This window comes from Gymnodraco acuticeps, unplaced genomic scaffold, assembly GCF_902827175.1.
Source record: "Gymnodraco acuticeps unplaced genomic scaffold, fGymAcu1.1, whole genome shotgun sequence".
NCBI classification, from domain to species: Eukaryota; Metazoa; Chordata; class Actinopteri; order Perciformes; family Bathydraconidae; genus Gymnodraco; species Gymnodraco acuticeps.
The window spans coordinates 2511374-2524809 of record NW_022990135.1 but is presented as its reverse complement, the minus strand read 5'-3'; the positions used below and the strand labels follow the sequence as shown (position 1 = coordinate 2524809).

Below are 13436 nucleotides of genomic sequence, written 5' to 3'. Positions count from 1 at the left end.
TGGTGTGTGTACGAGAGTATGATGGTGCGTTTAAGAGATTTAGTTTAGTAAATAGTAAATGAAGGAAGGAATGACAGTACGTTAAAGACGGTATGATGCTGAGTGTGAAAGAGCCTGGTGGTGTGCATGTGAGATTCTGATATTGTTTGTAAGACCAAGTATGAGTTGTGAGCTAGACGGCCTCTCATACAAAGCAGATCATTGCTGATTACATGGTAGATTTTACATACATAAATGCTAAAAAGACATAGGTTACCCTCAATTTCTTTGATTTTTTACGCAAGTTTAAATAATATATTTAAGCTTTTAAGTACTAGAACTGTCAAATAAAAGCATTTATATAAACATAAGAAGTTAAAGTAAGTATGCAATGAACTAATACATAAATATATTTATATTAACATTAGAAATTAAGGTAAAAATATATGCACCCTGTACAACAATATCAGAAGTGATTTATCCACAGCAAGCTGACCCATCACTGTGCATTGCTGTGTCAAGAGGTGTGCATATGTGATTCTAAAACAAGGTACCTGCCCTGAGCTGTAGGCCCACTATAGTTCTTTCAGACTAAATGTTGAACTCTGCAGCAGCAACGGTGTCTGGGCACGTCAGCACATTCTTGCACACACTTGGAACTTGTTCATCCTGATTAATTAGGATTTCTTACAAGAATTGAGTTCTGTGTGTTATATCTGTTGGATCCGAAGCTGAGATAATAATCATCTTTATGCTGAACTTAAACATAATCACAATGTCCAGAAAATAATTGTATATAATCTATGTATTTTTGCTATTTGTTTGTGTTTGGCAGTCAAGTGTTGGTTCACTGAGCTTTGACTGTTATCCTTTCAGTTATTTAAAGATACTAGTATCTTAGCTGCTTATTTTAAAGCCACCAGCAGCTGTACTTTACATTATTTCTTTAATGTCCATATATTTAAAACATTTTGAACCAATTGATGGTATGCAGACTAAAACCAAGGGGTGCAGATTTGAGGTGGAAACCTTGGGATGTATTCAGCCTTTTTTCGCCCCATAATCATAGGATTACCCAGCGTGTAATATTCTTCACAAGCTCTGACATGATCTTGCTGAGTCAGGAGCAGGATCACCTGTTCAGTCCTGTTGTGCAACGCAGCAACCACTTTGTTTTCCCATAACAAACAGTACTGTCATTACTCATTAAAAAAACATCAATAACCAGATCTTTCAATCAAGTTTGAACCATAGACTGGTTTGAACCATGGGTTTGAACAAACAGTGGTACAGTGCAAAGCTGGAAATCCGACAGAACCACTTAAAAGGGACCAAACAAATAACGTTAGGTTGTATTACTGTTATATCATTTCAAACATATTAAACTTTGAAAGGCTACATAATAATACAAATATATATTTAGAAGTGTATAGCAACCGCAACACGAATTACTTTTTAACCACTACATATGAATGGTACGGTGTCAGTAACCCCCCTCTCCCTAAAAGCCAATGGTACAGTCTTGCTCGGTTGCTAGGAGGCGGAGAACGCCAGAACAGTAGAAATAGACCGCAGGGAAAAGCTCCACCTTACTTGTCCCATTATATATGCATGACCTGTCGTCATTAACGGTTCTACTTTATTCAGTTCTGCCCCGGTCTGACTCGGTGAACATTCGGGTGCGGGACACAATCACAGTATGTTGTTGTTATTAGCGTGATTGAAAGTGTTTTAGTTAGTTTACAATGGCTTCCGAGTGCACTCAAGAGACAATTCTGAACTTTCTAAAGCAGAACGGGGGCAAAGTGAAAAACGCCGATTTGATTGCGCATTTTAAAGCCGTATTCCCGGAGGAGCCGGAGAAGAAAGCGGCTGCCCGTCAGACATTTAAAAACAACATTGACAAGATTGCTTTTGTGAAAAGTGAGAGTGGAGTTAAATATGTCTGCGTGAAGAAGAAGTTTCTCGGTTCGGAGAAGGAGCAGCTGAGTGTTACCGAGGACGAGGCGGTGACGGTAGGCCTACACACGTTACATCCAGAGGAACTAGTTCACCGTTATTATACCGCAGGTGCACCACACGGCACGCAGGCTCGTGCTGATGACGCGGCGGACTCAGCCCTGCACACACCTGGCTCAGGTTACGGAAATGACAGCCAGGTTAGAGTTCCGCATGTTTTCCCCTCTGAAACTATTCACCCGGACATAACAGCCGACAACAACAACAAGTGTCGAGAGTTTGTTTGTACAGGTGAGATGGGTAACAGAGGAAGCATCAAAAGAGAGAAGTCCAGGAAGGAGCAGGAGAGAAATGCGCCTCACGTCCCTGAGATATCAGTGATTGAAGCATCGCCTCTCCCGGCAGAGGGGTCTGTGTTCACCCTGCCTGGGCCTGTACACACTGCTCCTCTCAGAGACACTCTGTCCCTGGAGGGCCTGCAGGAGCAGTCTGATGAAGAGGAGGAGGATGAAGATCAGTCAGACACACACAGTTTGTCTGGCAGTGAAGGGGAAGGCAGCCGGGAACACTTCATCCAGGTGATGATGAGCAGCTCCCCCCAGGTAAGGCGCAGCATGGTGTTACGCAACTCTGTCTACCTGTCCTCCAGGAGTGATGGGGACTCGGCCTCCTCAGGCATGGACGACGAAAGCAGGACGTCAGTGACCCTTGACCCGCTGGAGCACGAGTGGATGATGTGTTCTTCAGATGGGGAGTGGGGCAGCTTGTCCCAGCTCCTCTCCACGGATCCCAGCCTGGTCCTTAAGAAGGACTTTGTCTCCGGGTTCACCTGCCTGCACTGGGCGGCCAAGCAAGACAAGCCTGAGCTCATAGCACTCATCATCAACTTCGCCAAACAGCACCATGTTCCCATCAGTGTTGATATTCGCTCCAACACAGGCTACACACCACTGCACATCGCTGCCATGCACAACCACATGGAGGTGGTGAAGCTGCTGGTGGGGGCCTTCAGTGCAGACGTGGAGATCAGGGACTACAGCGGGAAGAAGGCCTGCCAGTACCTCACTGACAACGTGAGCCTGGACATACGGGACATCATAGGAGCGTACGAGCATTCTGAGTCAACGAACGCAGAGAATAGAGATGGAGGCCGCTGGAGGTTCTCCAAGGTTCTCCAGTCCAAGCCCCTCAAACTGCTCACCCCCCACGACGATGACTGTGTGGATGGAGAGGGTCGACCCAGACAGAAGGTGGTCCGCAGGAAGTCTTCCCTCAGCAGGATGAAGCCCAGGCTGCAGAAGCTGCGCAACAGAGCATCGCAGATCGTCCACAGCACGACGTTCCACGACCCCGAGGAGATGGAGGACTCTGGGAGAAGGTCCTTTAGGTCCAGACCCAAGACAAGTTTCTTTGGCTGAGACCAGGGGGGGCACAGGGAGGCGACAGGTAACGCACACAGTGACAACAGTGGTTTACAGTAACAGACAGAACAGAGCTGGGGTGCAGGGTAAAGCTCATAATTACATACATGCATATGTATTTACTATCACAATGCAATCATTTTGATGCAAAATACTTAAAAATCAATCAAAAACTAGGCTAATAAATGATCAGTTTGCATCAATAGGATGTGAAGTACCTTTTCCCCCTTAATATGATGGACATACTCTTTGCAGCAACAGTGCACTGAGAACTCACTCCTGTCATCAGTCACTGTATCCTGTATCGATGCACCATACTTTAAATGCTCATAGTGTTAATCAGTGAAGGCTGATAACAGATGCTGAAGAGTGCATGGTTTGTGCCTCCAGGTCCGCTGACACTAGAGCCTCCTGACCTTCAGCCTGTTATCTGCAGGATGTGCGTCATCATTACAGAGGCCATTTGACTTAACATACTGTAATCTGTCCTGAGGATGATTTTTAAAACATGCCTGTAACTATTTGGACCAAAATGACGTTTAAAGCCTCAGCTCATGTGGGCAAAGTCATGTTAATATCCTCTCCCAATATTTAGTCTCCAATTTGAGGGTAAAAAAAAAAAAAGTTCCAGTCCTCTGCTGGAAGTACTAAAGCCATCTGTGGAATAATCCTCCGCACAGCACTGGCGTTTACAAATGGTTTACTGAGCAGGAATGTACAGTATGGTACAAGTTGTTTAACACGTGTGTACAGCATGAGGTGGTTTATAGATCCAGACTGGATCAAAGCAGCTTGCGCAGCAGCATCAGTTTGTCAACATAGGAGTCATCGGACACATATCTCTACCAGTGATGGTGTGTGAGGATGGGAGCTTTCTACATTTGTCAGTGTTTAAACTAAAGAGTGTATTGTTATGTGAGCCACTCCTTTGCCTGTGTAACCACACGTTCAAATCTCTCAACCTTTTCAGTGTTTACAGCGAGCGTTTGAACGTGATGGAGGGATGTTACAGCCTTTAAATAAGGATAACATAATTAACTGTACAATTAAACTGCTATTAATGTTGCTTCCTGTAAAACCACAATGATCGCTAAATCTGGCTATAACTATATATTCAGTATTTGGTCTGTTAGCGGACTTAAACCCTCCAGGAATATTTGTTGTGTGTATTTAAAAAGTGTAAAATATTGACAGTACGACTCAGTACGCCGCTGCTCAGTCTCATTGTTATTAAGTTATACATGAACAAATCCGGTGTGTGTCCACAGTCACAGTCATTCATCTCGGTACTGTATCTTATTTTTTACAAAATCAAAATGGCATCTTTAATCTTTTTGTATTCCAGCTTTGCACATTTGTATACAAACAGCTAAGAGATTTAATTTGCACATTGTGATCTGTTACAAAAGTTTTACTTTAAAATTACAAAACTACTTGTACTGGTACAATAGGGGTAATTTTAATGATGTTTTACTCTGATTTAATAAATAATACTGTACATCAGTGCAAATCTATAAAAGACTGTCTGATTTAATTCTTTTTTGGTTGCAAATGTAAACGTATGGATGTCACCTAAAATCTTCACTTACTAGCTTTATAATTAACTTATTTGAAAGCTGCAGAAACAGTTTGGAGAACATTTAGTTAGATCAATATTGTCATAACACTGTTAAATAAATCCAGAATGTGAGTTAACGGTAAACAAACCGTTTTGAGTTCAGCCACTAGATGGCAGTGCAGTGGAGGAGTCCTCTAATCTCTGCTGCTGCATTTAGTGCCCGTTTGTGTTGAATGAAGGCTTTTCATTGTGTCCTAAACTCTCCCACAGGGCACTCAAATCCCCAAAACTCCACGTTTGTCTTAAGGGAAATCTGAGCAGGACTGTGAGGAATGATGTAGGCATGTTTTCTCTGGGGGGGGTCGTGGAAATGTGCAATAATTGGAGTGAAGTTCTTGGCAGAGGCAGCCAGAGGCAGAGCAGTTCCTCGTAGATGTTTCTAGAGAGAGGGAAGCCTGGGTCGACTCTTAGCTCACAAAGGTTTCCCTGTCATCATGTTTCTGTCTGCTCTCAGGATTAGTCTCTGCACCAAATCCTCTTTGCTGTTATTCCACAAGCAGGCCAACTGCTAAGTGACTGCTTAGCCAAAACTAACAAATATATCTATAACCTAAAATCTAGCTGGATAGGTTTGGTATTACTCATTTCAGATAGATTGTTAAACCATAAGAAATAGCCACAAAATTAGGTCTAAAGAGGCACATCGAAACAACAAACCTGCAAAATAAATTAGAGGATAAAATAGTTTATATATATAACACATTTAAATAACTTCAGATTTCTGGGACTCTTCAAGGCTCTATGTTTATTAACAAGGTAATACATTGGACAATCTGTTTGTATAATATGTACAATACAACCCAGTGGAAAAAGGCATGAATCAGTGATCATTGTAAACCATTTGTGCGCATTATAATCAATAAATTATACATTTGATTAAAATACATTCCAAAGGTGATACACAGTCAAATGTTAGTCATTTGGCATCTCAAGCATTGGACCGTACCACAGTATAAACCATAATAATACTATCATTCAATATCCTTCCTCTTATTATTATTATCTGCATTTACATAACAGTTGATCATTTTTAAGGTCATTAAAGTAATGGTGAATCTTCAAGTTATTTCAGTTTTATTTCTAAACATTTTTACCAGAGCATCAGCGCTTACTTTAACACTACATTAGATAGTGTGCGCTACAGTTAGCATTAGCATCTGTGTCCTACATGATGGGACAAAAGTGCTTTTCAAGTTTGGCTGCCGTGAAAGCTTCAAAGGCACGTGTGTGTGTGTGTGTGGAGCTCCCTGTGGGGGGGGTCACATCGGGGGGGGGGGGGGGGTTAGACCTCCTAAAGGCCCACCAGCTCGCAGCTCTTCTTCCACAGCTCGGCCTGCAGCTCAGAGTCGTAGGACAGGGGGGAGGACTGCCTCTTCTCCCCGTTGTACAGGTAACACCCCCCCACCCCCTCCATCTCAGAGGCGGCCGCAGCGTAGACGGAGATGGACGCTCCCTCTGCCGGAGTCTGAGGTAGGAAACCGTGATCAGAAAAATTAGACACTGGTAATATTGTAAACTTAACATCATGTGTTGTTTTCCTCGCTGTACCCTGAACAGGATCTTGGCCACAGGTTTCTTCATGGCCTGAGCGAGGCTCCACAGGTTTTCGTACAGCGCCGTGTCCACCATGCCAGGGTCCACGGCGTTGGCGATCACCGGGAACCCCCCCGCCACCATCTGCTCCTGCAGGTAGTAGGTGAAGAGGACCAGGGCCAGTTTGCTCTGCGAGTAGGCCCCATGGGAGCTGTAGCAGATCCTGGGGGGGGGGGGGGGATACTAATTATCATTCTGACATATTTGTTTTTTTAAGATCGAGAAAAACCGATAAAGCTTGGGGTGTGAGTCTAAAAAGTCTGATGTCATACCTGCTGTTTAGGTCGTCCAGTTGCACCACCCCTGCGTAGTGAGTAGCGGAGGACATGTTGATGATCCTGGAGCAGCAGCCCCCCCGCCCCGACCTCTTCAGAGTGTCCAGCAGCAGGTTGGTCAGCAGGAAGTGGCCCAGGTAGTTGAGCTCAAAGTGGAACTCAAAGCCGTCCACCGTGTTCCTCTCAGGCACCATCATGGTCCCCGCTGCAGCACACAGAGGACAGGTTAGTGCCAATCTGTTATAATGGATACTGTGACCCCCCCCCCCCCCCAACCCCTGCAGTGCACCCTACCATTGTTCACCAGCACGTGGAGCGGGAGGCGGCGCTGTTTGAACGCCTGGGCAAAGTTCCGCACCGACTTCAGCGAGGTGAGGTCTATGTAGACAAACTCAGCTGTGAACACAAAGCCACACAACACCTGATTGATTATGGGTGCGAAAACCTAACGTTAAAGTAACAAAGGTGTCTACAGCTATGTTCAGGATTGCTCTCTGGGTAAGTGATCTCTCCATGTGGATAAAAAGAAGAGGACGCGAGATATCATGTCTCCTGTTGCCCTGGGCTCAAGTCCTCTGTACATCTTTATTTAGATACTGGCTATAACACAAACATATTTCTCTCATATAAAGCTTTACTAGTGGTTATAAAAGCTTATACAATGTACATTTCCCCTCTGTGGGACTAATAAAGGTATTCTGATATTCATTATTAATATTCAAACGGGGCCTAATGTTTTATATTATTAGTAAGGATTTGATGGCTGTTTTCATAACTGAAACTATCCAGACTGCAGTTATTTAAACCTTTGTAATCTGCATTGATGTGTTGGACAGAGACGTTACCTTTCCTCTCGCATCCTTCCTCCTTGATCCTCCTGACGGCAGCGGCCCCCTCCTCCTTCTCGTTCCCAGCTGGAGGTGATGGAGATTACAGAGGGTGGGTGTCCAGCACAAATTAACTCACGCACAATGACTAACGCTCATCTGTTTACAGTACTACATATTAAAGATGTTCACTACACAAGGTAGGCTTCAGCCAAACTCTTTGGAACATTGTAAATGTAGAAATAGAAGCTGCACTGAAGAGATGTAGTTAACATGTATTAAGGGGTAGCAGGTCGATGTAATGAGGCTAGAGGCATGTGAATGGACAGTAGCATACCTATGATAACATGCATGCCAAGGCTGGCCAGGTGTCTCGCTGTCTCATAACCCATCCCTCTGGTCCCCCCCGTCACAATGGCCACCCTTCCATCCTGCCTGGGTAAGACTGTAGGAGGAGAGAGCACCACAGCATTATGAAGCCTGCATTTACCTGCTTTTCTGGAGTCTAACAATATGTTATACAATCAAAATGTATTCAAAGAGAAGCAACAATAAAGGAACATATGGACATCAACCAGTCAGGCACATTTTGAAAACAAAATCTTTACTTTTTTTAGCATTTCCTTCACATCATAAAAGTGCCAGTGTTCTGCAAAGCAAGTCATTTGTCAAACTCTGCCATTGATAGGGTTTGCAATATGTATATACAGTACAACATCCAGCCCCAAATGACACAAAGTTCAGTCAAAGAGCCTAATTCTTTTTTTAATATTCCTAATTGATTACATAATAATAAAGACATCCCAGCTGCTTCTGCTGTTTATTTCCGTTAACTACATTTTCTGTACAGACTTAGTAAAATCCAAAATAAGTTATTTTAATAGATATTTTAGGTATTTGGTAATATACCAAAAATAATGTGGGAAATGAGAACTTTGATCTGATGATAGCACGAGATGAAAAGCAGATTACTTAAACCATTAGGATTCATCCACAGACATATGATAACAATCTTCTTATCTGAAACGTTTTAAAGATATGCAACAAGGCATTTCCCCACAGTGTATTAATAGTGTGCAGGGAGTCACCAGCACTCTTTAGCAAACAGTCATTCCACCGGCGGACCGAGACTAGTTTCCTTCTCAAACATTGTCCAAGTCATCCTCACAGGGCTCAGGCTCATAGTAGCTCCGCGAGTTCTCGTACAGGAAGACCTGGTGATCCACTAAAGCTGGAGCTATGCGGTTCCTCTTCCCACACAGAACAGTCCCAGAGGAGCTCAGCAGCCGGTGGCATGGCACACTGGTGGCGGGAACACACCAGTACTTCTGGAGCACCTTGGGGAGGGTGGGGAACAAGAGAGCATGGCTGGACCACCACAGCAGAGGGTCTTCATTCAGACCCAGGACTCTCTGTGATTTGTAGTTGCTCAGCTCCTCCACCACCTGTGCGTTCAGCTCCTCCTGGCTCTGGTCTGCATCGGACTGACAGAATATGGCGGCCAAAGGGTTCTCTTGGGTTGCGCTGCCGGCGGACTCTCTGTGAGGCCTTTTGCTCGGTGGCTCGTCAGACACCACGGAGAAATCTTCAACGCATGCCCGCTCTCCAATCTGCTTCTCGAGGATTGCTTTCGCCTCCTCTATGATGTTACTCTCCACCTTGGAGCGCTCCTGTGTGGACAGGAAAGGAAGCTTTTTGTACCGGGGATCCAGGAACGTAGCGATGTTCAGGAACGTTGAGATTTCTTGTGACAGCTGTGTGTTTTGTGAATAAGTGCTTGATAGGACCTTTGCTATGACTTCTTTGGCCATGCCGATCTCTTTGAGGTCCCCTTCATTGACCTTAAGGGTGGTGTTCAACAACATATGAAGCACCGGCCTGACCATGCTAATGGTTGGGTACCTGCAGGAAGTGAACATATTTGCCACTACTTTAAAAGGCTGGAGCACTTCAATCAAGCCCTCTAAAAAGGTCCAGTCAGGGCCATGGAAGCTGAAATGATGGCTGCTGGAGCCCTCGATCAGTGTTGCAGTTACAGCCACCTGTTGCTCCTTCAGTCTTTGTAGCATCGCCAACGTGGCCAACCAAGACCTGCCCCTGTCTGTGATGAGTGGGCACTGAGCGAGGCCATGCTGCTTCTGTCTCTCCCTCAGCAGGTAGATTGTCGGTCCTCTAAAGTGATCAACAAGTTTGCTGCAACTTCCCAAAAAGCTGTCGACTCGCGGCAGCTGGAGGGCTTCATCCATGGCGCGATTGACGGTGTGTCCAAGGCAAGGCATTTCTACTGACAGCTCCAGGAGAGAGCATGCTTTCACTATGTCCACAGAACCATTGGTGGTGGCCCCAATGACTTTATGAGTTATCCCCCATTCAACAAAAGTTTCATACATTGCTCTGGTGATGTTCTCAGCTGTGTTGTCGTCTTGCACTTCAAACGTTTTAAGGCACTTGTTGGTCATGGAGAAACCAGTTACACTGTTGTGATTAACTGAATGCATTGAGAGGGAAATGTATGTCCTGTTCTGGGTTTGGCTTTGCCAGAGGTCTGTAGTGACCCCACAATTCAGAACCCCAGCAAGCTCATTAAACACCATGTCCCGGGTTCGGCAGTACATCTGAGGAAGCATCTTCAGTGCCAGGTCGCTCTTGCTCGGTGGGGAGTATCCAGGATCGACGGTGCTCATCAAGGTCTTGAAAGTAGGCTCTTCCACTACAGATACAGGGTACAACCCCTCGCAGATGAAGTTGATGACAGCTATTGTCAGATCATTATGTCGTCTGTTTTCATAGTTTAAGTTCTGCCTTAGGTTGGTGTCCTGGGATGGTTGCTGAACGTGTGTTCCTGTAGGCTCGGTCTTTACCCTGGAGAATGCTGTGGCAAACGCCTCGCGCATCTGATCCGTGTTGCTCTTCACAAACTTACTGAACTCCACAGGGTGGTTCTTCTCAAGGTGGTACGAAAGATTGGACGTGTTTCCAGAGTAAGCTATTTGACTCATACATACTCGACAGTATATTCGTTTCCAGTGCAAAATGCAGCCATCTGCATCTGTGTCGAAGCCAAAGTATTTCCAGACTTTGCTTTTTGCCCGTGGGTGTGCTACCAGATTGAGGCCAGAGCATGAAGGTCCTGAACTTTTACCCTCCATGGGTTCCTTTGGTTAGCAATCCACTTGGATGCCTTCACTTACTGAGCACCTAACAAGAACAGTGAAATAGACATTTGAGGATGTTGATTAGACATTCTAGCTATTTGTGAAGCTATGCTGACTGAAATGGGATTTTGTAATCCATCAGAAATGTTAACATGCACACAAGAAACTTGATTGATCAGATTAAGCCAGAATATCAGAGAACTTGGGGAATTGTTCAAAACTTCACATGAGACATCAGGATTCATTACAGGACCGTAGCTCGGTGTACATAATAAACTGGCAACTGAGTTTATTTAAGAAGGTTTAATAACTTTATGGACAGTCAGTTATGAGACATTGAATTGGATTTGATTAAGTGCAAACAGTTTAAGAGGGTAGTTCAACATTTGGATAAATATGCAAATGTACTTTCTTAACAAAAGTTGGATGAGACATTCATTTCATTCTGCAGTTTCTGGGCTAAGATGACCATCTCTTGGCTGCACCTGAAGAGCCAGGCAGAACAACTGGAATGTTTGCTTCATGTATTCACATACGATCTAGCAGTCATGATGCTGGATATTCCATAAAAACACCAAAAATGCAGGAAATCCCCTTATAACTTTTAAATAGCCGGCATTCTTTGTAAGATTACGAGCGTATAAAGCTCCTCTCAATCCATTTCACAGTCTGGGGACACAATGGTCCTTGTAGGAGCCAATTAACTGTGGGTATAAAGGTAGGAACCTATGTGTGTTGGGGAGAGGTTCCGCCGGAAGGCCCATACAGTTTTTGACCACACACGGAGAACACACACGGAGCACACACACACACAAACAAGGGATTACAAGCAAAGCAAAGGTATTGTGTAAACGGTAATATCGTGGTGAATATGGAAAGAAGCAAGTCAATGGAAACCAGTCAAATGGAAATAAATGGACTGCTTCAAACTGGAAACTTTGTTTCTGACCTTTATTCGGCAGCAAACTTGTGTGCATCAATTACACCCACCAAGCGGATCCTCAGAGGCTTAAAGCGTTGGCTTAGCCTCTACACTCCTTTTTCTCTGTGTATTGATCCCTTTCTACTTCATCACATGCTCTTACGCAAAATACTCCGAACTCAAAACAACATCACACTGAGTGTCTAATACTACAAGATAGCAGCTAACCAAGTGTTCATTGTTTTCAGTGTTTTGATCCACTCACTAGGAAATAAACTTCAGTTAAAAGTCAGTTGTTTGTTTTATAGTGATATATACAGTATATGTTACGGGTGAAAACATTCGTTTTAGAAGTGTTTGCATACACGCACTATATCAATATCAGAAAATATCCTTATCCATATGGTTATAGTATTTTTAAGACTTACTTTTTTTTATACACATACACTCAGACATTTATGTAGAATGGAAAAACCTGTTTTGGGTTACATATATTATTCATAATTATGAATGGAAGCATGTTATCTATTCTAGACTAGAGCACTTGTATTAGACAGTATGGCAGTGACATGCATTTATAGAGAGTCTCACCAAACTCTTTTAAGAAAAGCAACTATTTAGTATTAGCTTGTTGTGCCTTTTGAGAGTATAAACATTATGGAAATCTGGCTTTATAATTTGTAATAGTTAGAGATTACACATACATGATCCTTCTGCAGTGGCGTTTTACAGATTTGGTCCACATGGTTTCTGTTATTGTTTTCATAGAAGATTATAATAAACTAACGTTATAACAAGTGAACGACACCTCGTCATTTATTCAGATGGATGCCGAAATTATTAGAAGACACCATTATTACATTTTAATAACTCAGGATCCATCAACTATGTTTTTTTGTAGATTAAATTAGATAATCTATTTGTAAATTGTCGCATTTCTAACGGAGTCCGGAATAGAAACCGAACGTACTATAACTAGCTGAAATATACAAAACAAATATATAACGTTAGATTTGCAGGAAGCAGACATTTTCAAGATATAATTTGAGCTGACCTGGTAGTGTAAAAGACTTGTTGAACATCTGATAGATGAGGACTTTAACTCCGCACAGATAGAGCCGCAGCAGAGGCAGCAGCACTGACAGAAGCCACATTCCTCCGCCTGGTCCGGAAGCGGTGCTCCTCGGTAATGAGTCCGGCTCGGCGCCTGCACGCGATTTATCTGCCCATGGTTCCGCCTCAGATAAACTGCGTCACAAGACCATGCACAAGAAACCACAAAGCTGCAGATTAACTGGTGAGCAGAAACTGGAGAAGTATTCAAATCCATTACTTATGTACAAGTAAAAATAATACACTGTAAAAGTAACAGTACTGCATTTAATATGGTGCTGAAAGTATTAGGATAAAAAAATACACATTGCAGAAAATATGTAAATGTAAAGCAGCAAATCTTTATATTTGACAAGCTGGTGCTATGAAATGTTTCCCCCCACACATACGTAAAGGGGACCTATTATGCAAAATCCACTTTTTCATGTCTTTTATACATAAACATGTGTCCCCTCTTTGGAAATAGATTCTGAAAGTTTCAGGAAAAAAGATTCTCTCTCTTTTTGTCCTGATCCATTTATATAAAAACCTGTCTGAAAATGAGCTGATCAGATTTTGGACACTTTATGATTAC

The 13436-nt window shown here is 43.4% G+C and overlaps 3 protein-coding genes across 3 annotated transcripts; 1 reads left to right on the top strand and 2 right to left on the bottom strand.

Annotated features, from left to right (window-relative positions):
• Positions 1-1556: 1556 nt before the first annotated feature.
• LOC117546618 (ankyrin repeat domain-containing protein SOWAHC-like) lies at positions 1557-5714 on the top strand. The gene has a single exon (XM_034216910.1). The coding sequence runs from the start codon at positions 1725-1727 to the stop codon at positions 3354-3356; it is 1632 nt and encodes a 543-aa protein (XP_034072801.1). The 5' UTR covers positions 1557-1724; the 3' UTR covers positions 3357-5714.
• On the bottom strand, positions 5696-12925 carry dhrsx (dehydrogenase/reductase (SDR family) X-linked). Its single transcript, XM_034216952.1, has 7 exons — positions 12804-12925; positions 8010-8117; positions 7691-7759; positions 7140-7241; positions 6843-7050; positions 6526-6733; positions 5696-6442 (listed from the first exon to the last, which is right to left on the bottom strand). The coding sequence occupies exons 1-7, from the start codon at positions 12901-12903 to the stop codon at positions 6269-6271; spliced, it is 969 nt and encodes a 322-aa protein (XP_034072843.1). The 5' UTR covers positions 12904-12925; the 3' UTR covers positions 5696-6268.
• LOC117546610 (zinc finger BED domain-containing protein 1-like) lies at positions 8256-12933 on the bottom strand. The gene is made up of 2 exons (XM_034216897.1): positions 12804-12933; positions 8256-10870 (listed from the first exon to the last, which is right to left on the bottom strand). The coding sequence occupies exon 2, from the start codon at positions 10819-10821 to the stop codon at positions 8815-8817; it is 2007 nt and encodes a 668-aa protein (XP_034072788.1). The 5' UTR covers positions 10822-10870; positions 12804-12933; the 3' UTR covers positions 8256-8814.
• Positions 12934-13436: the final 503 nt, after the last annotated feature.

Excerpts from the sequence above, each read along its gene's own strand:
- LOC117546618 (XM_034216910.1), top strand. The coding sequence starts at position 1,725 with ATGGCTTCCGAGTGCACTCAAGAGACAATTCTGAACTTTCTAAAGCAG.
- LOC117546610 (XM_034216897.1), bottom strand. The coding sequence starts at position 10,821 with ATGGAGGGTAAAAGTTCAGGACCTTCATGCTCTGGCCTCAATCTGGTA.
- dhrsx (XM_034216952.1), bottom strand. The coding sequence starts at position 12,903 with ATGTGGCTTCTGTCAGTGCTGCTGCCTCTGCTGCGGCTCTATCTGTGC. Across the intron at positions 7,242-7,690 it reads GGAAGGATGCGAGAGGAAAG|CTGAGTTTGTCTACATAGAC; the intron begins GTAACGTCTCTG and ends TTGTGTTCACAG. Across the intron at positions 7,051-7,139 it reads CCACGTGCTGGTGAACAATG|CGGGGACCATGATGGTGCCT; the intron begins GTAGGGTGCACT and ends TGTGTGCTGCAG.